Below are 23,923 nucleotides of genomic sequence, written 5' to 3'. Positions count from 1 at the left end.
ATTACAAAACATATCAGTTATCGTATCATATACTTATGTAAGAGCGTAACCTTGCAGGTGCAAGCTTTTTGCCTCAGCACATCCACGGCTATATAAAGAATGCGCCGTTTCTTGAGAACACCCACATGGCCACGCTATGGCGTCCATTCATACACAGCTGTGATAAAAATATGTACTTATCGAAGTTTCAATATATAGGTATATGAAGGTACTCGTATTATGACATGGTCTCAAAAACGGTTTAGTAGGGCAATACCACTACCCCAAGTTAGCTGTTTGATTTTAAATAATCTTTACTTGTAATACCTGTATTAAGTTAAACTATGTATGATAGACCTAATAGGAAACATTTTTTTGTTTGTACCTATTCAGAAAGCTTTGAATCTATTGAACAGATTTGTAAAATTCTGTCATTGTTTTGAAGCTGATGTAAGCAGTAATCAATGAGTAACATAAATTAGGTACATTTTATCCGGGTACAGGATGTAGTTCTCACCAAAATTGGTATTATAAATGGTAAAAAAAATCATAAAACTTGATTCTGTAAAATTAACAATTATGCACAATAATTGCTCACAAAAAGTCACCTTGCATAATAACTTATCATTACCTACTTTTATTTTTAGCAATCATATCGAATGCTTCAAAACCAGATACAGCATATTATCAAAACATAACCCACATCTTTTTAAGTGCAAATAAATAAAACAAAAATCGTATTATTACAAAAAAACTTAAACAAAAGGAAAAATAACACGTGTCAAAAGTCTGTTTATGTTTTTTGTAATACCATAAGTGTCTGTATTAAAATCTACCTTTTTTTAAAACTAACGTTTAATTAACTTTCAATGTTAACACGAATTTACCTCTGGGCTTTGCCTGAAAAAAGTATTTGTCCATTTATCTGTTTCTTTCGGACGATCTTGAAAACTAAACGATCCTTTACTAACTGGGAAAAAAATATCTAGGTAGGTAGATGATGTTTAAACTTATTCACTACCTAGGTATTTTAAGGGAAATATTTTTTAAACCATAAACTTTTTAAATTCTTTTACAGCTTACTTCCTTTCAAAAGTTATCTTTAAAAAATTGCTTTCTAGCGATAAGGTCGCCTATTGTAGGTACTTATCTATACATATTGCTTTGTAACGTTCCCATATTGTTCTTGTCCCAATGGTATACCAGTAAAAAATATACCATTCTTCTAACATATGGACTCCAAAGGACAAGTATAGAACCGCTTAAGTTCTTAAAACAATAAGCCCCCTATAGATTTCAAGGTTAAAAGCTCCAAGCAAGTCCAAAACCAAAAACAGGTTTTGTAACTCACTGGCCTTGTAAATTTGAAGATGCGGTGTTGCCAATCTTCCGCTTAAGTTTAACACCTAGATAATCTGACAAACTGGAGAAGCCATTTGCTGTGCGGTATCCCATCCGCACAAAAGTTCCTTCTATTAGGGTATCAAGTAGGTAGGTATATGATAACATGTGTAGGTCAAGTTTGCGCTTGTGTTTGTCAATTTTCTCATGAGTGTGTGTTTTCTGCGCTGCCTCACCTCACGCGCGCTTTTTCGCATAGAGCTTTAGCTCGTCCGGTTGGTTAAATGGTCTCAGATTTTCACAAAAATAACTAACATTTATATGCCTTGTTCGTATACATGTGTGGGCGAATTATGAGCTTATAGAATGCAGTAACAGCTATGTTTTCAAAATAGAATAGTCTCTATACAATACCTAGGTACCTATTTTTCAGTTTTTCACTTTTGTTCTTATGATCTCAGGTTCGGTGAGATTTCGTTATCAAGTCTTGCTGAAATAAATAAAGGTTATAGGTAATTATTATGTTCAGTGACAATTTATGGTTGTTGATAGAGCCTGCAAAAAGGCCCCACACGTCATATTTTTATTATCGTTCTATTGTTTCTATTACATTTTTATATTCCACATAATAATGGAATATAAAAATGTTTGCCTATTTAGCATGACCTGTTTACGATTCACGCAATGATTACAGGAAAGATCAAAACACCCATCAATAAATAAAACCAGTTATAATAAATTAAACTACCTTAATGGTTTTATTATTCATACATAGCTATTAAAATTAAAAGCAGAATTGTACCCAAACATTGAACTAGTTGGCCGAATATGGATCTAGTTTTAACGTGTGATATTCGTCAAGTTAGTTGCACGGTTCCCAGTCGGTCTCATGGAGAAGAGCCGGCAAGAATTTCCATAGACATTCTTTTCAATTTTCCTATGTACGGGATCATGGCTTCCATTACTGGGTCGGGCCGAAACACCTAGGTGTATAATCAATAATCATTCCTTGTTCATAGAAACCGGGTATAATGGCCTAATCAGGAAATCACAAGAAAACTTCTGCAATAAGTACATAGAGTGAAGTAGATTTACAACCACGCAACCAAAACAACCAAAGATTGGAGATGATTTCTGTATGTCGAACATCAATTTTATTCACAAATCGCCTACATTTTTGCGTGGGGAATGAACTAATCAGTAAAAAAAAACTGTCTGTGTTTATTTAAAAGCTTTATCACGTTTTTGTTCAACACGTGAGCGTCTGTTTTATTATTATATGTGTACTTGTTTTTAGGCATTGATAAAAAGGTTGACGATTCGGGGCGTCTGTCTCCGTGACTTTAACGTGTTGCTATTGTTTTAGTTAAAACAATGCTTTGGTATTTTAACCAACTTTGAAAATTTCGGTTTTGCTAGATTTTTAACATGCTTTTATTAGGTCGACCTGTGATTGTGTCTATCTAGGGTAAAGTCATTTTACCGTTTTCCAAGGGTTGTAGCCTCCTGAAAATTGGGTAGCTAATGATAATGAAAAAGATATGAACTGGAAATTACTTAATGACGAAACATAGCTGTGTTTCGATTTGTTAGAAAAGTCTTGTAATGATTGACATGCACTTATAAAAGCGTGTATTAAAACTATGTAAAGTACCTAATTCTTATTGACACTTTCGTGATCATTTACTGACCTCTACACATGCTTTTTGAAAACTAAATAGCAAATCGATAAGTTTAGGGTAAACGCTCAAGGTCTACGCGGTGCAATGACTTTAAGACCCATGGAGAAGGTCAAGGTGACTTTACGATACATCGACAATGGTTTTTATACTAAAGGGTCAAAATTACCTATGTTATTATCAAAATACTCACCCGGTAAGGGGTTAAAGTTATGTTGTAGGTCCTTTGCTGACCTACTTAGGTCTTTTACGATGAGATGATCTATCTTTCTGATAGTTCTCAATCATAATAAGACACTGACACAAGTCTGTTAGAGTTGGAGTCCAAACAAAATACGGTATTTTTCTTTTGACTTTAACAAAGGAGAAGAAATACTGCCCTTTAGAACTTTGATACCATCCCGGAAATTAGGCCATCAATCATCAAATTTTCAGAAACACAACAAATTAATTCTAATAAATAGATCAATGACGATTTATGACGTACTTGCATTGCGGTGCGTTTGCGGTTTCTAAGTCATTCATCCAAAGTAAATAATACGTAAAATCCTGCATACTTAGGTAATGAATAATTAATTGGGCTAGGTAAGTCACCTGCTTTTTGAGGTCGAATTTATTGATGCCAGTTAAGTCATCTCAATTTAAAAAGGTAAATATTTTTTATGTGAATTACCGTCAATTAAATTTCCCAGACTATGTTTCATCGTCCACTTGCCCTTATTTAATTTGCTTTTCCATTATCTGCCGTCATTGCACAAATAACATTCTATCATACAGTATCGAGTTTCATACAATCCATTCATCGTTTTTTTTGGTTATCATTTTCCTCTATGCCTCCATTCACAATTCACATTCATGCTCAAAAAAATCCTCGCAATTTTTTTCCTTATTTTTCGGTATTTCCATACCATGACTGCTGATTTCCACATAGTTTTCGCTTACCGGTGTATCTCTCAAACTTCCTCTTCTGTGTACACAGTCAATCCCAGACAAAAAAATTACCAAAAAACAACAATAAATGATGAACGTTTCAATCTGTTTCCTTCACCATAAATACTCTTTACTTACGAAGCTACAAATAAATTTTATCTCAAAGGCACACATCCTATTTATAATGCCATGTGGTATAAAGGACCTCACCTCTCAGTGTTGCCATATACACCACAGTAGTTCACCATGAATGAGCGAACTCCATGAATACAGCCTGTTGCATCGACTACTTATAGAAGGTTACGGGTTCATATAGAACATAGCATCTATTTATATAGATTTAGGTTATCACCAATGTAGTTGAAAAAAGTTGTGGTATCGTGAAGTACTATGACAATTGATATTTATAGGTGATTCACACACGGTACAAAACCGTTCGAATATTTCATACGAACTGTATGCACGATAAGGAATCCGTTATCCTACTATCATGTATAAAGTTTTTTTACATATACAGATTATAATGATGAAAGATTTTAATACTATTTCACTGACAAGGAAAAACAAAAAGTTGCTAAGCCCTTGCCAACTAAAATAAAATTCGGCTTGGCTGTTTATAACGTTATTCTCAAGGGGTTCATTAAACTGGAAATAAATAAAAATGGCCACTTCAAACACATTAGGTTTGCTATTTGCCATCAATGAATTTATATAGCTTTGCGGCTAAACACGAGCGTATTCGTGAATAAGACTAGTTTTGTGGGAAAGACATAAACTTAATTTTATGTGAAAGATTTAATTAGTTTTATAAGTCCCTGTAGAGGTTTAGGTGGCTACGAAATAAAGTAAATACATAAACGAAAGAAGAAGAAGAACTGCTTATCAAACAATAATTTGTCTTACAACTACTTAGTTATTTTTCGCCCGCATTACGCAAGAACTACATTGCTACAAAAATTAATCGCTTTCCTCGATTCTATCGAATAAAGTTGAAGAAATTAAAAAAATCAGCAGTTCCTGGACTTTATTCGATACAAATATTTAATCAATTTTAAAAAGTCCTTGTAATCCTGAACGTTTAGGCTTCTACAGATAGTTACTACGTGAAAAATGTACACTTTAAATAGGTCGTTAACTTTTTATTCAGCAATAGGTTTATCTAACAATTAGCCTTCATTGCTGAGTATGCTCAATTGGTTGATTGATAGGGACCTACAAATTCGTTAAGCCAACTCGTTTCTAGATATTAGAGTGCTTCATCTAATTGAGTCTAACTGGCCAAAAAGTCTTGCTAGATAAACTAGACCAAAATAAATATCTTAGTATTTTGTCTACTAGTTCTTAAATCTTTTAGTGTTTTGTTAATATTTCGCATGTCTTTAAAAAAACTGGATTCATGATGGGCTTAATTTAAAATGCATTTTTTTCTAAATTATTTTATCATCCGGGCAATGACCGCTAATAATGTAATGAGCTGTGATAAGTTGTATAAAAAATGGTTTTTCAAACTGCCTGCGGAATTTCTGCAGTAGAGTCATGACCATCTTGGGATAAATGTAGAAAAATGACTCATTGAAAAACATGATAAGAAAATTCCGATATAGATGCTTTATTGCTCTTACTAGGAACAAAATCTTATCACTTAAAGGAACGAACGATGACTGCATGCTTTTTCAAAACAAGCAGTCGCTGTTAAACAACCTATTCTCTTTCTTTAGCAAAGATGATTAACGAGGTATTAAATTAAATATTAACTGAACTAATATTTGTACTTGTTTGTTACACATATTACAAAAAAACAACTATTTACTATCAATTTTCAGAGTAAACAGTAATCTTAAGAAAAACTGACGTTTATGCTGTCGGTTACCTTGATGGTCGAAATGATTTTGATATCCATTATTTTAACTAGGTAATGCCTAGTTTCTACAAAAAATAAGCTATTGGTTTTGTTTACAGACAGTAACTTTGACGTTTTTCCTATGAGGCTTAAGTCAAAAAACGATCATTCGTAAGTAAAACTTATCGTTACTTATAGGAATATATTGGGACGGACATCACATATCTCCCCCACACAACTAGCAAGGTTATTCAGCTCAAACCGTGACACGGGTGAACACAGACAGCGAAATAAGTATTCAAAAACTATATCTACATAATCGTATGTCGGTCGTAAAGGGCAATTTACATGGCGACTGTTTAACGCGCGTTTCAAACTACGCGTTGAAATCTTACGAAAAAATATTTTTTTAAATTACAATTACAATGTTCTCATTTAAGGAGATAGGCCAACTGCCCAGGGCATGTTATAGTGCACGAGCATTTGCTTGGACACAGGTGCACTCACTATTCCTTTTACTCTCATAGCCCGATGGGTTGGACGATCCAACGCGACCGGAGAGAGATCAGGCGCAGGGCCGACATGACTTACTGAATTCCACCATTAAATATATATAGGCATATCATGGTGGTTAACCTTCTTCGTAAAGATGTTTCGATCATTCATCATTCGATCATTGGTAAGTATAAAACCTTGTTAAAAATTTACCATGGCCATACTTAACATAACTCTACATGCTTAGAGATCGTCTGAGCTGAAATGACTCCCTCCACTTAAAATCAATTACAAATTCTAGGCTTGATATAAAATTGCTATACTACTATAGTTTCCAAAAAATAGTTTACACGTGTCATTCCCATATAAAACGCGCGTTGTGCAAACGGCCTATTGCCACGGCGTTCTGCCTCAGTCGATCCCAAGGTCAGACAGCCATGCTTATGATGTCATTTTATTGTGCCAACTATTTTGGGAGCTCCAACGCAGAATGCTAAGTATTAAAGTAATAAAAACGCTATATTAATTAAAACATTTAGGCGTTACTAGCTTCCAGAGGCGGTTTTGCTCGCGTCCCATAAGAATTGCTTTACGAATCCTGATAAAAATTTGCCTATAACATTTTTGATACATTGGGCTATGTAATTGGAGTTTTTTTTTTAAATTGGACTGGTAGTTCCCAAGATTTGCGTGTTCAAACAAACACACTTTTCTAGCTTTGAATATGTTAGTTTTAGTAGAGATAACGTGAGCTGCCTTCCAACTTCATAGTTCTCTAAACGTGATTATATTCGGCTTGTTTGGTACCGGCTGCGTTTTGTACGAATAAATTAGAGCCTAAACGAGACTTTATTTGCATAGAATTGGGCCTATGTTAGGTGCCATCCTTACATAACATTAAAATAAATGCGAAAATATATCTTTTTGTATATTTATTAAAACTTGCACACTGCAGACTAAATAGTCGGCCGACAGTTGACCCGATCGTTTTTTTAAAGAAATTCTTGATTCCAGTCAAAGTTTTCAGTCGCTCTGATACCGGCTAAATACTAGATCTTTGTAATGTGCGTATTAACTTTCATCTTCATAATGATTTTCGAGTTCAAAACTATCGGCCGACAGGAAGAATATCCGGGACGCGGGTTAAACCACGAGAAACAGACAATATTTAATTATATAGCGTATGATTCAACCATAGTGACTGATAAGAGTAAATTCCTACTATCACTTCCTTTCATGATCGTATGTGTCATTACAGGACTTTTCAGTCTTCAAACAAATGACAGAGCACACCACTTGAAGTTATTTCGACATAATGAAACGAAAACAAAGCGGGGTTTTTATATATTTCCTTGAATTTGTTTCATATAGGTATGATTTGTTTGATGTCTTTGTTGACAAATATTGCACAATAAGGTTCGAAGTTTAATATGAGTCAGGGCTTTGTGGGAACTCCCCGATAGGGCACAATAAATTAGGGATGATAATGAAAAATTATTTTATAAAGAGTGCACACAATAAATGCTTAATTAGCTATCTCTACATTTATTAATAAACTAGCTCTTTCTCGCGGTTTGACTTAGGTTCTCGGGGCATTATTTTCGGCTCCTTTATTAAAAAACAGCTGATGTCCTGTTCTAGGCTAGTGTACTTTAACCTGGTTTTCAGTAACTTTTACTTGCAGCCAGATATATAATTATTTATTATCTTTTATGATTTTTACTAGAATAGATAGTACATAATTGTTTTTTTTTTTCAAGTATGTTTTTGTATCTCCATGTTTCGTTATTCACAAATCATTTATTGAACAATTTCCTACTTTGATTTAAGTAAATCAAAGATCTATGGGGTAAATATTGCAATAAACATATTACAGTCTGTTTATCAAAATTTTGCGCCTACATATTGTCCTGAAAGCAATAAAAGTTAAATAATGTCGGGACAATAATAATGTCGGGACACCTTTTCACACACGGTTGGTTAGCCCCATGGTAAGTTATTAATTAACTTGTGTTATGGGTGCTAAACGTTAAAGCTACTGATAAACTACATATAGCTACATATATACATATTTATAAATACACTAGCTGTTGCCCGCAACTTCGTCTGCGTGGGCAAGTTTCATACAAACTTTCATCCCCTATTTTATCCCCTTGGGGGTAGAATTGATCAAAATCCTTTCTTAGCGGATGCCTACGTCATAACATCTACCTGCATGCCAAATTTCAGCCCGATCCGTCCAGTGGTTTCAGCTGTGCGTTGATAGATCACTATGTCAGTCAGTCAGTCACCTTTTATATTTAGATATTGTATCGATGGCAAAAAGTTATTTATTATCAAGCTTTACCTGATAAGGTAATACATCAATGGGACTTGTATTTTGTTGTATCTACTAGCATTAAACAAACTGATTTAGCCTAAAGCCTATATTCAAGATAAACTTTTGTTTTATCGATGGCAAAAATCATCAAATGACCCCTCCCGCTACTTATGGGCTAGCAGCGTTGAGGGAGTGTCAGACTTTCGGTTAAAGAATATACGTAATTATCGTATGTTTACCTACATGAATTTAATAGCACAGATTATTAATAAGTTGCATTTGTACGTCAACAAACAACACGATTCTAACCGGTCCTGTCATTAGTAAATCATATCCAGCATGCACAACAACTTATTATGTACGCCTGCTATTAAACTAGCCGGTAACTCAATCTAGTATAATTTATATAGGTAAAAAACTTCTCAAGGTCATTCACAATGTTAATTGCAGGAACACTTTGCACTAGGATATCGAAAAAAGAGTAATCTGCGAAAACAGCAAAACCTGTACCTAATCTGCGTTTGTGAATAGCCAAAACAGCAAAACCTGAACCCATAAAAAGAGATAACAAAACAATTAAATAAATTAGTCATGATGTCACTCTTCAAAAGACAGCTTCGGAAGAGTGGATTGGAGTGGTCTAGCCTTTCACCCCATTATCGCAACATGGTCTAAAATTAAATCCTGGAAGGTAACAAGTAGCTTGGTGCTTTTGGTTAAAAAATCTCATTTCGTCAAAGTTTCTTGACACTGGTTGTCTGTTGTCATCTTTAAAAGATGACTAGATATTTTCAGGATTTTTGGATGAAGGCAGCAATTGGTAGCCCCTTATATAGTAGCTGGTATCAACTCTCTGTAATGTACATACATATTTCGAGGGATATGGGAAGTGACGGCCATACTGATGCATACAAAATACATAAGTATTCCTTATATCTTGGAAGATGAAAATAATATATTTTCCCAGAAATACGTAATTGGTTGTATTATTAATCTATTGATGGCACAGGCACACAGCAATCACCCCAAACCAAACGCTTTGATTAAAATCACTCACGGTCTGCGTAAACATGATGTCAATCAAATCATTGCCATTCGCCCACGCTAAACACTTTTATGGGAAACCATGGCAACACTGATCGATAGGCACACCCATGTACACCCTGGTTTTTGTTACCGAGTGGGGTGAGTGAAAGCCATGTGTTTTTTGGCGAGAAAGAAAGAAAAACAACGGATGGATTCCGTGAAAGTCGATATCGACTTTATAGCCATATTGCTTGAAGGAAGGTTACTTGTGAGATGATGGCAAACAGAAGAGTATGGAAGAAGAAAACATGCTGCGCCGACAATAAGTAAGTACGCAAAACTGGGATGATGATGATGAACAATTCTATATCAGCTAAGCTTTGTGCATATTGTGCATGAATGCCATGTAAGTTGTAAGCAATCATCAAGCTATAGTCATTTGCCATTGCTAGCATACGTATGTATAAGATTTTGAAATAAAATGTTCGCGGTTTCAGGCCTAAGAAGTTTGATGGTGCTACAATCATGTAGGACAAGTGACAAGAGACACATCCTAGCGTTTATTCCTCTTATTATGGTCACAGGATATGATGAGATATGATGATATGATGAGCACATAGGTACCGGCAGTCGTCACGCATCATCTCATTAACATAACTAATCACATTAAATTACATACATTGCAATTTTCTGATTTATCTTCATATTGCGTGGCTTTGATTCACATAAATTATATCTCACGTGTTTGGGTCATGTGATACGGAAAAGTAGGCATCAAATAGTTTAGATGCCGATGCCTTGGTAGGTACATGTACATTAGTTGATTTCTGCCAATAATATATAGATAGTCTATATCTTGAGATTCCTACCTCACACATTACTTAAATAAGTTACATTTCATTGGCCATCGAATAAAATCATGAGCTTAATGAGCTTTGTACCTACTACGCATTATTCCTACATACTTAAAACTCATCATCTGCCGAGCCTTTTCTCAACTACGTTGAAGTCGGCTTCCAGTCTAACCGAATCCACCTGAGTACCAGAGTTTTACAAGGAGCGACTGCCTATCTGACTTCCTCAACTCAGTTATCCGGGAAACCCATTACCCCTAGGATTGTAACAAAAGAATTTAGGTGCTTAGGTGGTTAAAATAAATATTGTGAGTGGACGGCTATGGTATCAGACCTAGGAAGGATTTTGACATTGCCTTGAATACTTACAACTATTCTGGTCCTCTTGGAATCTATTAACCTTTCCAATATTCTATCTATCCTTTGTTATTATGTTTACTAGAGATAGTTTAATTTTACTTGTACGAAGCTAATGCGAAAATTCTATCTCTAGTAGGTAACGACCGCAAATGTCGTAGGTATAGCTAAAGCGGTAATTAAATAGGCTGTGATGAACCATTTTAAGACTAAGTCATAAACTATACAATTCTCTGAGTTTCAATGTTGCCGACACTTTATCCTAACGAGTGGCTTAATTAATCAATTACCACGTTAATTTATTTTAGGATTAGAGTCTGGGAGCCAATTTGCATTCTTGCTTTCAAGCCCTCAAGATTTTCTTCGCAGATCTTAAATGCTCATAAAATGTATTCAAACTATTCGCAGTTTAAATTCTAAATAAATATACATTTAAGCAAATTTATTAATTGATCAGGAAAATATGCAAATAGTATCTACCTGCGATATTAACTTTAAGGCATAAGACTTATTAAAAAAAATTAAAACCTGATGTTAAGATAAGATATTTTTAAATTGTAATGTTAAGATAAGCATATTTTATAATTATAATACTTTCAATTCACCGAATGCAAAGCACTAAAAAGTTATTTACATATTATTATCATCATCTGCTTGCATGCTTGCTCATAGTGTTTTTCCGATTTCACACTTTACTGTCCAGATTTCCTCAAAATGATTTTATTCTTTACTCAGTCATTGGTATCCAAAATACACTTAAAAAGTGCATATAACTAGAGAAAAATATTAGTAAGTATAACTTGCCTAAACTGGAATCGAATCTGCGCCGTCCATTTGAAAGACCGATGCTTTAATTAACCTTTTTTTTTTAGCGACGTAAAATCATCAAATGACCCCTCCCGCTGTGGGTTAGCAGCGGTGAGGGAGTGTCAGACTCTTACTGACTAAAATCGTCGTGTTCCGTCATAGGCCTTTTATGTACCAGGGCCGCGGTATCTCTTTCGAACAACCCGCAGCCCCGGCAGGCCTTGGCCCTGCTGGGCCCCGCTGGGGTTGCTGACATCTCTTTGAGGAGCGCGTGGAACAACGCGCGCCGTCGACACGGGTCTGTCGTCTAGAAAGACAGAGGGACGATGAGCCACCCGAACTCACCGCCCACAGACCCACGCCTACGGTGGCCGGGAGTCATCTCGCGACACCCGGCGCCCATGGTGTCTACCTGGTCCAGCGCGGCGGCCGGGATGAGAGGTGCGAACTCTCTGGCGTTCCGCCTCCTCCTTCTCGAGCATGACCGCTTCGCAGAAGGAGGCGACGGCATCCCATTCCCTCTCGCCCGGACCATGGCCTGAACCAGGGCCGGACGCGAGGTCGCCGCCGCCCAAAGCCTCGACGAGGACCCGGCGGTGCCCTTCCCATGCGGGGCACACCTGGACTGTGTGGTCCACCGTGTCCTCGGGGCTGTCCGCACAATGGTGACACCCGGGCGCCTCCTCACGACCGATGCGGTGCAGGTACCTCCCGAAACAACCGTGTCCGGTGAGGACCTGCGTCATGCGGTACGTGAGGGCGCCGTGACTCCTCCCGAGCCACTCCTCAAAGAGGGGACTTACCGCCACGATGGTGGCGTGCCCTGCACTGGGTTGCGACAGTCGCTCCCTCCAGGCCACCATGAGATCGCGCCGGAGCTCCGCCCGCTGCGCGACAACTTGCCGCGGCAACGGGGTTTCTCCCCGGCGCTGAGCCTCCTCGCGCCAGTCGTACAGGCGCAAGAAGACCCTCGCCTCCAGATCCCACGGTGGCAGTCCAGCAAGTAGGCCAGCTGCTTCGCGGGAAATCGTGCGGTACCCCCGGATTAGCCTAATGGCTATCACCCTTTGCTTTAATTAACCTCCAAGCTATACTAAGTGAACAAACGACGAACGAAACTATTACAGGTAACAAAATTATCAACCATCCCCATTCATTACTCAAAAGGGTTAACGGATCATCATAATTCAGACAACCCGCTGAATAATCCCTTAAAAGGCAGACTATCCCGTCTGACCTTTAACCTTAATAATATTATAATAAAAAACAATTGCCCAGCATCCATGTCTGGTACAAAATATTGATTTAATTTTCAGACATAACGGCGCCTGGTGGCCACAGATTATACATGTGTCGCTCGCAGATGCGTCACGTTGTTATTTTTTTGAGTATAGGCGAAGATTGTTATGTACCTATTTTTTTTTTGCTTATTTGAACCAACCAGCAACAAACAGGTTTAAGATTATTAAATAAGTGAAGGTTTTTTACCGATTTAAATTAAACAGAAAGTTTCATGTTAACTATACTTAGTCGAAAAGTTTATTTTAACCGACATTACTGTATAAGGAAATGTGTTTATTTCTCGGTCAAAAGGTACTGACGAATAAGTAGGTACCTATAACGATTATTGAATACACAATGTATAAATATAGACTTACAATATTTCCCTACTGTCGCATGAAGAGTTAACCTGGGGAATTACTCCCAGTAAGACATGCCTAAAAACAATCAAATTTATAAAAGGAAAATAACATACTTCAAATTTATAAATATAGACACACTCATAGGTACCTATTGTACCTACGTTAAATAAAACTCAACCTAATTTATAAATGTCAATGCCAGTTTGTTTCATTTTTCATATTTTTTATTGTACATAGAATCTCCGCTTATAGTTTGTAGTTTAGACCTGTGCTTGATTTCCCATTTTATTAGTACCTACATCATACATCACCTGGACTAAGACATTCGGTGTTTTTATTCAGGACATAACAATCCTCTCTGAGGCAAGACTCAGCTATTTTACCTACCACCCTATCTGTCTATATCTTTCCCTATTTATTACTCTTTGTCAAACCGCCATAGAGACCCCGTCTGTAAGGGTAGCACTACCAACTGACACAGTAACTACTGAGCTTCTTAGTACGCAAACGTAGGCAAGGTACGTGCTATATTATGTGTGGTTATATATTGTGCACTTCTGTTATTGATTATTTAATCTATGTTGTTTTTTAGGGCTGTGTTTAATCGTGTGTGTTGAGTAACTTGTGTTGTTGGATTAATTTTTTATAAGTTGGGTTCTATAATATAGGTTGTTCGAAAGCTACTCAAATGTTTGACTATTGATTGAGCAAAGGGTTGTAAGTTCATACCAATCCAAAAAGTTAAAAAGTTTTGTGCGTAAATTGAAACGCAGGTAAACTCATGTCTTTTCCGGCCTAAAGTATCCAAATTAATACAATATTTTGAAAACCGTTACTAAAACTGTCCTACTTCTAATAAGCTTGCTGTAACATTGCTAATTGCAAAGCTAAAACTTACAAGCATTTAAAATTCCTGTAACCTCATTTTTGAAGATGGAAAACCAAATGATCCTTTCGTCGGAATTTGACTGACCTGACGCTATTTTTTGTGCCCTTTATGTATCTTTAACTCTTTCAAACTATCCCACAGCCTTGCTTGCGTGTTAGACATTTGGTTCGAAATGCTTAAGAGAATCTAGTATTCCGCTGCATTTGTTCATATATCGAGTAGGTACTAGATACAGGTATTCTTGTTCACCTTGGCATAATGAATATTTGGCAAAATTCTAGCCGCTACAAAATGCGTGAACTTTAAATATAAATACTTACCTACGTTTTTCAATAGATGTAAATCGAAATTGATTTAGAACTTCCGCCTGCGCTCATTTCGGTAACAATTTGCATATTATTAAGTATTTATATAATAGAAATAACATTTTATTTCTATTATATAAATACTTAAGTTGCCATTTATGTTTTTTATGTTGATTCCCATAAATTGATGTTGGTTTTACTAACGTCAGTCAACCTACTTACGTCAGATTTATTGTTCTGAAAAAAATTTGCTAAATTAGTTTTCCCACAGTTTTTCCTGTATTTTTGAGTCGGTTTCGGGTTCGTTTTTTTTTATAATTTGCACGCTTTTTTACGTGAAATAAAGATCATTATCCAAATTGGATAATCCAATGTACCCGCATACACAGATTTAGACTTTGTCCTACTTGTCGTCTTTAAACATGTCGATTACTTGTAAGTTTAGTCGACTTTAAACAATTGGTTCATCACCCTGCCTTTATCCTAATTTATTATTTGGGGTCGGTGCGGCATTCTTTCTTTTGCGATAAGTAACAATCTGACGTCGACATCTCACAAGTAAAACTGTTACTAAGTAGCTTAAATTCGACCTTATTTTTTGTGTGTTTTTAAATCATTATAACGCCTAATTAAAAAGCAAAGGCATTGAATACTATTAAGCAACTACTGAGTCATGGAATACGGAAACTGAATACCAACATTTTCTTATTAGGCTAATGTTGTATTATGCAACGTTTCAGGACAAAATGGGGCTCCCACAGCTGACAACATGTTGCTTCGTCTTCGACTTGAAGACTGGGTGTATCATCATGGGCAGTATCAATGCTGTGAGTTTTCTACGACTATTTTTGTAGGCGTTAAAATACTGCGCGACACAAATTGTGCCATTATTTTTAAATATGTATTTTCGATCTCAGAGCAAACGTCTTATATAAGACTGTAGTGAATATTGCTAGGCACCTACTAAATTATAGCTGAAAAAACTTTGTTTTAAAAGACGCAAGACATACGGCTCAAAAATGAGTCCGAATTAACCACGGAATTAACCTACACATAACGCAGTAAATGCAGCGTTTTTTTTTCTAAACTCCATCATTTGATAAAAACTGCAATGTCTCCAACAAGTAGCTAGTGTATAAGGTTCTGTAGAAAATCCATTATACCCGAAGCCTCAGAAACATGACTGCGTTAATTGCTAAAATAAGACCCAAAGCCTTGAAAAACCCACTAAAGACTAAAATGTGCAATTGCCCCACAGGTCCTATCATTCACCATGCTAACACTAATGATAGTGCTCGCAGCAGAGGTAGGAGCGATCGACTTGGAAGTGCAATATGCAGGAGACATAGAGATGCAAGCGGGCATGACTGGCCTGTATGCCATGACCATCATACTGGTCATCATGTTCCTGGTTAAGTTCCTCATCGATATAGCTTTTGTTTATGGAGTTTCTACGGTAAGATCATTAACCTTGTCGTCTGCTTTCAGGCTTCCAATATTTTTAAATTGCCACGTCATTAAGCGCTTGGTGATCCATTTCAGTCTTATTAATAAACACGGATTAAAGTTACAGCCTGGAAATAACAGATAAGAAATCGTACTATTTCATAGGTTTGAACTTTGATTAACTTTGCTCTGTATTTATTAATTAGAGGGATTAAGCTTAGTATTTAGATTGTATCAATCGTGGCCTCAAAGCTTTTTCAGAAGATTGTAAAAATAAGTCAGCGGTTTTGACTTAGATTTAATAGAAGTATGTAATCAGTAAGAGTGTTAATGTACCTTCTTAAATGTTCATAGCAATAGTGCTACGATTGAAAAAAACTTAAACTCTCGAAAAATATGCGTCCCTACTTTTTCTATAACCAGCCATTTAGAATACCTCCTTGGAAAGAAACTTTTAAAGTAAGTTAATGTACCTATATTAACACCTTGTTAAATCATTTCTAGGAGCGGCAAGGCATCATCAAGGCATACATGATCATGTGGATCGTGTTCTTCATTCTCTCCATGTTCATATTCTTCCTCAATTCTCCAAACATCAGCGTCGGGACTATCTTCACTGAACTCATTTATATTGGTAAGGTACTTGGACATTTTGTGGTAGGCATGTTCAACACCGTCAATGACTGTATGCTTTGATACAAATCATTATTACCATTTGCTTAGCCTTTTCCCTGCTATGTTGGGGTCGGCTTAAAGTCTAACCAGATGCAACTGAGTACCAGTGTTTTACAAGGAGAGACTGCGTATCTGACGTCCTCAACGCAGTTACGCAGCAACCGGCTTAGCTACAAATTGATGCTAAGATGAAATGCTAAGGCGCTTAAAAGTTATAAACATCGGCGTAATTTACAAGAGCAGTAAAAAGGGTCAAACCAATTTAATACTATATTTATGAGAAAAAAACACGAATTGAGATCTGCCCGTTTTCTTTCAGTTGGTTAAAAAATATACATTATGACTCATTCTTTATAATCTATACTGATATTATAAAGCTGAAGAGTTTGTTTGTTTGTTTGAACGCGCTAATCTCATGAACTACGGGTCCGATTTGAAAAATTCTTTCAGTGTTAGATAGCCCATTTATCGAGGAAGGCTATACATTATATAGGTAGGCACCTAATATAATTTACTTTTTCACATTTTTCAGCTCACAACGTGTACACCATACTGCTCTGCAACAGTTTCTACAAGCAACTCAACAGCAGAGAAGAGGTATAAACCACCACAGCCTGTCATATGACGTCACAAACCATGTAGCATTGAATGCAATACCAATTTACTTACTTAGTATTAGGTACGTTCCACGTTTTTATGTAATTGGGTGTAATGAAGTAACACTGCCAAATATTGTTTTGAGACTCGCTGTAATCTTATAAGGGATTTACACTGGAAAGTAAATAATTTAGGTCAGTAACAAAATTGATTGAAAATATGTATGTGTCATGACAATAAAAAATATGTTGATACTATAAAATATGCACGACACTATAAAGTATATATTTGTGTCATTGTAACCCACCTACAATTCATTTAACTTACATCAAATTATGAATGATCATCATTGAATAGATCAATAGTCCAACAGCCTTAGGTGTTACGTAAACCAGTTGCTTTATGATTACCAGTTGTATGACGATTGATGCCAACGCTATGTCATAAAAGTATTAAATAATATTGTTGCAAGATGTAATATAAATGACATAAGTCATGCAGAAGAAAAAGGACGACAATGGCAGTCACAGCTTGCGTTAGATTTAAGTAGATATAAATATGTTTTCTTGCGATGTAAACTTTATGAATTTTTAAACGCCTACTTCGTGCCAAATTGTGTCAAATTATTAATTAAGCTATTTATTAGATTAATACGTGTTAATTTTTTTGTAAATAATATAACGTTTAATTACAAAAAAGTTTATTCATAAAATGCTAGTCATTAAGTTTGTTACAGTTGTCACTATACGTCTATTTATAATAAAAAAAATATATAATACTGTTATAAAGTCATACGTAGTTTCTTTTCCATCCATTTTTAGGTTTTTTATTGAACAAATGACTGAATTTTACTTTGTCGAGACTTTTTTTTTAATCTACATAATTACTTATTATATACTTAACTTATCTTCTAAATATGTAAGGCACTTTGTACTCTTAGTGAGGATAATCTGCCGTATACTCCTTATTCTATCTATAGGTACATATTTCTTAATGTTATCGGTCTGGTTAGTTGGTAATCACCTGTTATATATATCTTTGGTATCCGATCAATGGTTTACCTGTACTTATGAATAGGCTGAAATAGGAACCTTTGCCGTAAGCTTCTTTCAAACGTGGGGTCATTGTATGGCCATATTTTATCCACCGTAGTGAGATCCAAGAAAGAATTATTGAAAAGATACTCACAAACTTCTTATAAGTATTAAACAGATCAATTTTTTCATCGTCATCGTTCATCAATTACTGTGATATTAAAAAGAGGAAATAGTTATTTGTTATACAAGAGTGCGAAGTTGCTTTTAACCGCGGAATCGATTTTGAGGACCGAACAAGCGAAGGATTCTAAAATGGAAACGCAAGTGCAACGAGTGTTGCAAAAATAAGAATCCTCAGCGATAATAAGAGCCGGCGGTGAAAAATCTTTGCACTCGAGTGCAACACGTAACTTCTCATCAGCAATACAGCCAACATGATATCCACAAACACATGATGCAGATTTTTTTTAGATGGGTTTTGACGAAACTTATCGAATTCTTATCCGAAGGCTACCTGTATTCGAATATTTTTAACAGCTATGTACAAATCTAGAAAATATCTTATAAGTCTTAAAATAAATGACTAAAGAATATTCTAGAGAGTCTCAGTGTCTTCGTCGAAGCAATCAGCAAGGGGATCTACATCGTCGGCTTGCTGGTGGAATCTGAAGTCTTTGCCCCTCAACATAAGCTCGTAAACCGTGTGCACGACCACCAGGAAGTGTATGTGGAACACTGTAATGAGAAAAAAACATAGTTAATCTCTCTAATATTGTAGAGCTGAAGAGTTTGTTAGTTTGAACACGCTCATTTCATGCAGCACTGGACAAATTTGAAAATGAGTTGTCTTGCGAAGCCCATGTATCGAGTAACCTGTAAACTACACCCCAGTGGAACCTATCAAGCCAAAGCCTGCCGGGGCTGCGGGATTGTTCGACAGAGTTGTCGCTGCCCTGGGACATAAAAGACTTCAGATAGAACATAAATGGATTTGAGTCAGTAAGAGTCTGATTCTCCCTCACGCTGCTAACCCACAGCGATAGGAGTCATTTGATGATTTCTCATTTAAAAAGGCAAAGGATACTTATAGACTATATTTTATCCGGGTGTGTGTGTGAATTGGTTCCCACGGGACGTGAGTGGAACCATCATTTGAACTTTTGGTGGTAATATGACAGAGTATTATGCAAAAAGACATGACACACACGTGAGACAATAATAAAGCTGTCTGTATACTTACACGACACGATGAAGAGGCTGAGAGCCAGGATCCAGCAGTTTTCCAGCAGCACCAGCAGAGCGCATAGCTGGCACACGATCGTGATGATGATGCCGAACGCGAAGTAGCATAGCACGAAGCTTGGTTTGTTCTGAAAACAACAGTAGTTCATTAGTGGTAATTCTATAAAAAAACATTTATTATTAAGCTGATAGTCAGCAAAAGATAACATCCAGATATAGGAAATTTAATGACGCCTTTTTAAAAAAGAACTTTTCTTTCATAAAGAAAAATACTTTTCCTTTCAAAGATTTTGTTGCTAAGTATTGCGCTACAAAAAATAACAGATCTGTGGATGCACATTTATATAATTTGAGAAGTATCTACTGAAGATTCATTTGAAATCAAATCAAAATAAAAAATTGTTAATGCCCAGTTTCTATTATAAAAATTGTCTTACTTACGCATGGTACCTACATTTTTGACATGACTATGAAACCTTATTGAAATTGTATTTATATTTATATCAAAAACACAGCTAATTTAATCTTTACAGGTAGGTACTTAGCCTAATACGACAAAATTAGTTACATTAAAATTAATGGGCAATAAAACTTTGTGGAATGAGTTATCATCCAATACGCAAAAGTTATTCATAGAAACGGACAAAAGTCACAGATCATCGTCTTTTATTAAAACAGACTACAGTCTACTCACCTTTAGAATACCAACAACCAGCATGACAGAAAATATCATTCCGAATAAAGCGACGACAATGGCTATAACCATCAGGATGCGAACTGAAGTCATCGATAGATGCAGCCCGAAGGTATGCATGTACTGGACTTGAGGAGTAGCCATCTGCCTGGTCTCTTCATCCTTGATGATGAGCCAAGCGATGGACCCTGATAGCATGAAGAGGGAAACTAGCTGGAAGATGAAAAAAAAATATTATAGGTGATGCCAAATTGCCATATTTAAGAGTGCGATTAAACCAAGCTTTTTTTAACGGCCTTTTTTTGGCGTTGCAAATGATGTTATGTGTAAAGTATGTGTGCGGCAGTTACATTATTAGTACAGGAAAAAACATAAACAGTATCCTGACAGCTCAATTCAAAGTATTTAAAGGTATTCCTTCTTTTTGACTCAGTTTAGAGAACTTCTTTATAAAAATAGCCTTGTAACCACATTTAAAAAAGTTGCCAGACTAAAAAAAATACGTGTTACAAACAAACTTTAAATAAATTGGCAACACAGCTGCCTCTCCAAGGGGAACTCCCTAACAATATAGCAACCGACATTCAAGAAGAAAAGGATAGCATTATATACCCTTATCCCAAAGTGTGAGGAGAGCAGAACAACCAAAACGCAATGTGTCTCAGTACGAGGTAAATTATGAACACAGCACGTATTACAGAATGCAATACAAACATTGTGGTTATATATTACATGGGTATTTAATTTCTCAACACCTTTATGTACAAAGGCGTACTTGGCTGATAAAAATAAACCACTAATAATAAGTAGCTTTTTAAACGACTGCTGAACGATTGAACTTTTCGCGAAGCTTTTTCGCTAACTTAGTTAAGTTTAGATATCTACCTATATCAATTTGTTTTTTTAACCTACTATAGACCCGTTAGGAACGACCGTTTTTCCGCGGATTCACCCGCATGCATACTACTACCCATACCGGGATAAAATATAGCCTATGTTACTCGGGAAGAGTGTAGCTTTCTACAAACAAACTTCTAAAAAATGAGGTTAAAAACCGACATGAAACTTAATTTCAAACTGAATTCGTTCACTAATATCAACAAAGCTCAAGTAATTCAGGCAAGTTATTTCTAGAAATCTAAGACCTACCTACTCCTTAAAATGTAAGGGAACAAGCGGGAGAGAAGCCACGCCCTACCCCAATTTAACTATGATTAGACGACCGAAAAGATTACGGATAGAGTTGTAGCTGCATACTGCAAACTTTAAGTCGGCCGATAGTTTGTTTTTGCTCATAAAACAGTATGAAGATGAAACGTAGTAAGCACATTACAAAGATCAGGTATTTAGCCGGTATCAGACCAACTGACACCTTTGATTGGAATTAAGATTGCTAAAAGCAAAAGATTGATTTGCTCAGCGTAATTAGTTTGTAGTCAATAAAGATTATAAAACAATGCAAATGGCTTTATTTACAGTACATACATAGTTAATTACTAGTAGGTACAGGAAATATAATAATAGCTACGAAGGTACCTAGACTCTGAAAGGGTACTGTTACACAGCCACCTATGCGCGTGCGTCTGAAATCTTACGGTACATTTCTATAACCTATCCATCCATTGATTTCCAATCAGAGCTTGACTTTTAATATAAGCTCTCTATATGAATTATGTCAAATAATGTCTAATAGCAAAACAACGGAAGGAATAAAAAAAATATAATTGGATGTAGGTCTTTATAAATTCAGTATGTAATATAAACGTTTTGAACCTCCTAAAATTATATTATCCATACTAGGATATACTTTAAAGTTAAAAACTTTTTACAAGAAAATGGTATTCAGTAATACTTAAACATAAAAACCTCCAAGCTTGACTGACGAAAGCTAGGTAAGTATACCTACTGAAATCCGCAACAAAATAGGTAAGAGCTATATTTCGGCTCTACCACACACCACACACTATCAATAATAAAAAATTAACAATTTTCTTAAGAAAAAACATAAGAAAAAACTACTAACAAAACTACAAATCCCCATCAGCACACATCCAACGTTCGCCGGTATCACATAACAGCATTTTTGGGACCAACACATTTTGCCACCCCTTTTAAAATCACAACGCGAAAACAAATTTACTCAACCGCGCTACAGCGTTTAAAAGGCAACACTACCATGAAATATGGGGAATGGCCGAGTGGCTTACAGGATAATGAAGTACTTCATTCCCTTCCCCTCCCCTCCCCTACTCTCCTCTCTAAGCCAAATAAATATTATAAACACAGCGTTCCTTGAAACTGAATCTACGACTGTTTTGATTAGTGTGACAAAAATTCTACAGAGAGGCACTCAGGATTCTGTCTTTTGTATCAAAATATTTGTGTCACTTGTAAGTCCATTAAGACATAACAAATAATTAGAGCTAGCAAATAAATAATTAAATTATTACATGTAAACAGATGCAGAACATAACTTGTACTATTCTACAAATATTATGAACTAGCTTCTGCCAGCGACTTCGTCCGCGTTAGAGTCGGACTTCGTGCAAAGAGAGAAAGAAATAATAAACACCAGCCCCTCCAATTATCTAAATCTATACTACTTAAACTAAAATATAATGTAAACTATTAATAATTTGTAATTTGAACGAATATTTAAACACTACCAAAATAACTAATAGGTACCAACCTATTTTATAAAATAACAACAAAAGAAAGTTAAAAATAAATTATTTAAAACCTAGAAGTCGCGCAATAAGGTTGAACACTCTGAACGCCTATTCGCATCAATCGCACCAAGAGCCAAATATTGTATGAAACTCGCGCAGCCACCGCGCCGCGAGCCGCGTCGAGCGCGGCGACAGATGCACAAAAATGATCCTTATAGCGTGATTCAGTATTCACGCGCGATGGCTTATCCGTTTTTCGTGTATAACTTTGGTGTTTCTTCACCGATTTATATGAATCTTTTTTTAATGAATAGGTAATACTATTAACTATTTTTAATTCGTGTGAGTGAGAGTGTTATAAACGTAATAGTAGACAAATATAATCAGAAAACTCCGAACTGCTAAGCTACCGAGAGAGTTTTACGTGTTATTGTGAGTCAACCATAAAAGATAGATATATACTGTCATGGGATATTTTTTACATAATTTTATGAAGAACATTTCCGTCATACATGGTTTCTGTGTAGCTGTAACCATTAGGGTTGCACACGCGACGGAATCTTAAAAAATGGAGTAACTTCTCCCGTTTTCCCAACATTTACCTTCACTGCTCTGCTCCTATTAATCGTAGCGTGATGCAAAGTATCCTATAACCTGCCCAGGAGTATGAAGAATCATTGTACCAAGTTTCATTGAAATCCGTCAAGTAGTTTTTGTTTCCATAACGAATATACAGACTGACAGACAGACAGACAGACAGACAGACAGACAGACAAAAAATTTTCTGATTGCATTTTTGGCATCAGTATCGATCACTAATCACCCCCTAATAGTTATTTTGGAAATATATTCAATGTACAGAATTGACCTCTCTACAGATTTATTATAAGTATAGATGTGAAAAGAAATTGGAGTATTATTTTTGGACGTTCATCCGAACTTTTGAGAGAATTTTGACACTCGACAGTAATATAAGTACCTTAAAAAATAAGGATACTTGCAACCTGTAGGTACTTAACTGTTTATCGATTTTAGTATCTATGTCCCCAAGTTTTAACTAAATTTTCCTTTGTTCCTTTTGCGTCATCCATTTGACAT

The 23,923-nt window shown here is 35.9% G+C and overlaps 2 protein-coding genes across 3 annotated transcripts; one reads left to right on the top strand and one right to left on the bottom strand.

Annotated features, from left to right (window-relative positions):
• The first annotated feature begins 13,672 nt into the window (after positions 1-13,672).
• LOC126055395 (uncharacterized) lies at positions 13,673-17,273 on the top strand. 2 transcript variants are annotated; one of them, XM_049844385.2, is made up of 5 exons: positions 13,673-13,789; positions 15,206-15,292; positions 15,724-15,921; positions 16,416-16,545; positions 17,119-17,272. In XM_049844385.2, the coding sequence occupies exons 2-5, from the start codon at positions 15,212-15,214 to the stop codon at positions 17,187-17,189; spliced, it is 480 nt and encodes a 159-aa protein (XP_049700342.1). In that variant the 5' UTR covers positions 13,673-13,789; positions 15,206-15,211; the 3' UTR covers positions 17,190-17,272. The 2 variants fall into 2 exon arrangements, with proteins under 2 accessions (XP_049700342.1, XP_063894782.1); XM_064038712.1 differs by lacking the exon at positions 13,673-13,789 and adding an exon at positions 13,933-14,044 and having other exon boundaries at positions 17,119-17,273.
• A 593-nt stretch (positions 17,274-17,866) lies between these two features.
• LOC126055394 (uncharacterized) lies at positions 17,867-22,428 on the bottom strand. Its single transcript, XM_064038711.1, has 4 exons — positions 22,180-22,428; positions 20,157-20,369; positions 19,461-19,590; positions 17,867-18,955 (listed from the first exon to the last, which is right to left on the bottom strand). The coding sequence occupies exons 1-4, from the start codon at positions 22,252-22,254 to the stop codon at positions 18,816-18,818; spliced, it is 558 nt and encodes a 185-aa protein (XP_063894781.1). The 5' UTR covers positions 22,255-22,428; the 3' UTR covers positions 17,867-18,815.
• Between the last annotated feature and the right edge of the window lie 1,495 nt (positions 22,429-23,923).

The sequence above is a fragment of the Helicoverpa armigera genome, chromosome 16 (genome assembly GCF_030705265.1).
Source record: "Helicoverpa armigera isolate CAAS_96S chromosome 16, ASM3070526v1, whole genome shotgun sequence".
NCBI classification, from domain to species: Eukaryota; Metazoa; Arthropoda; class Insecta; order Lepidoptera; family Noctuidae; genus Helicoverpa; species Helicoverpa armigera.
Note: the sequence above shows the minus strand (reverse complement) of the source record. Positions and strands in the feature narration are given on the sequence as shown.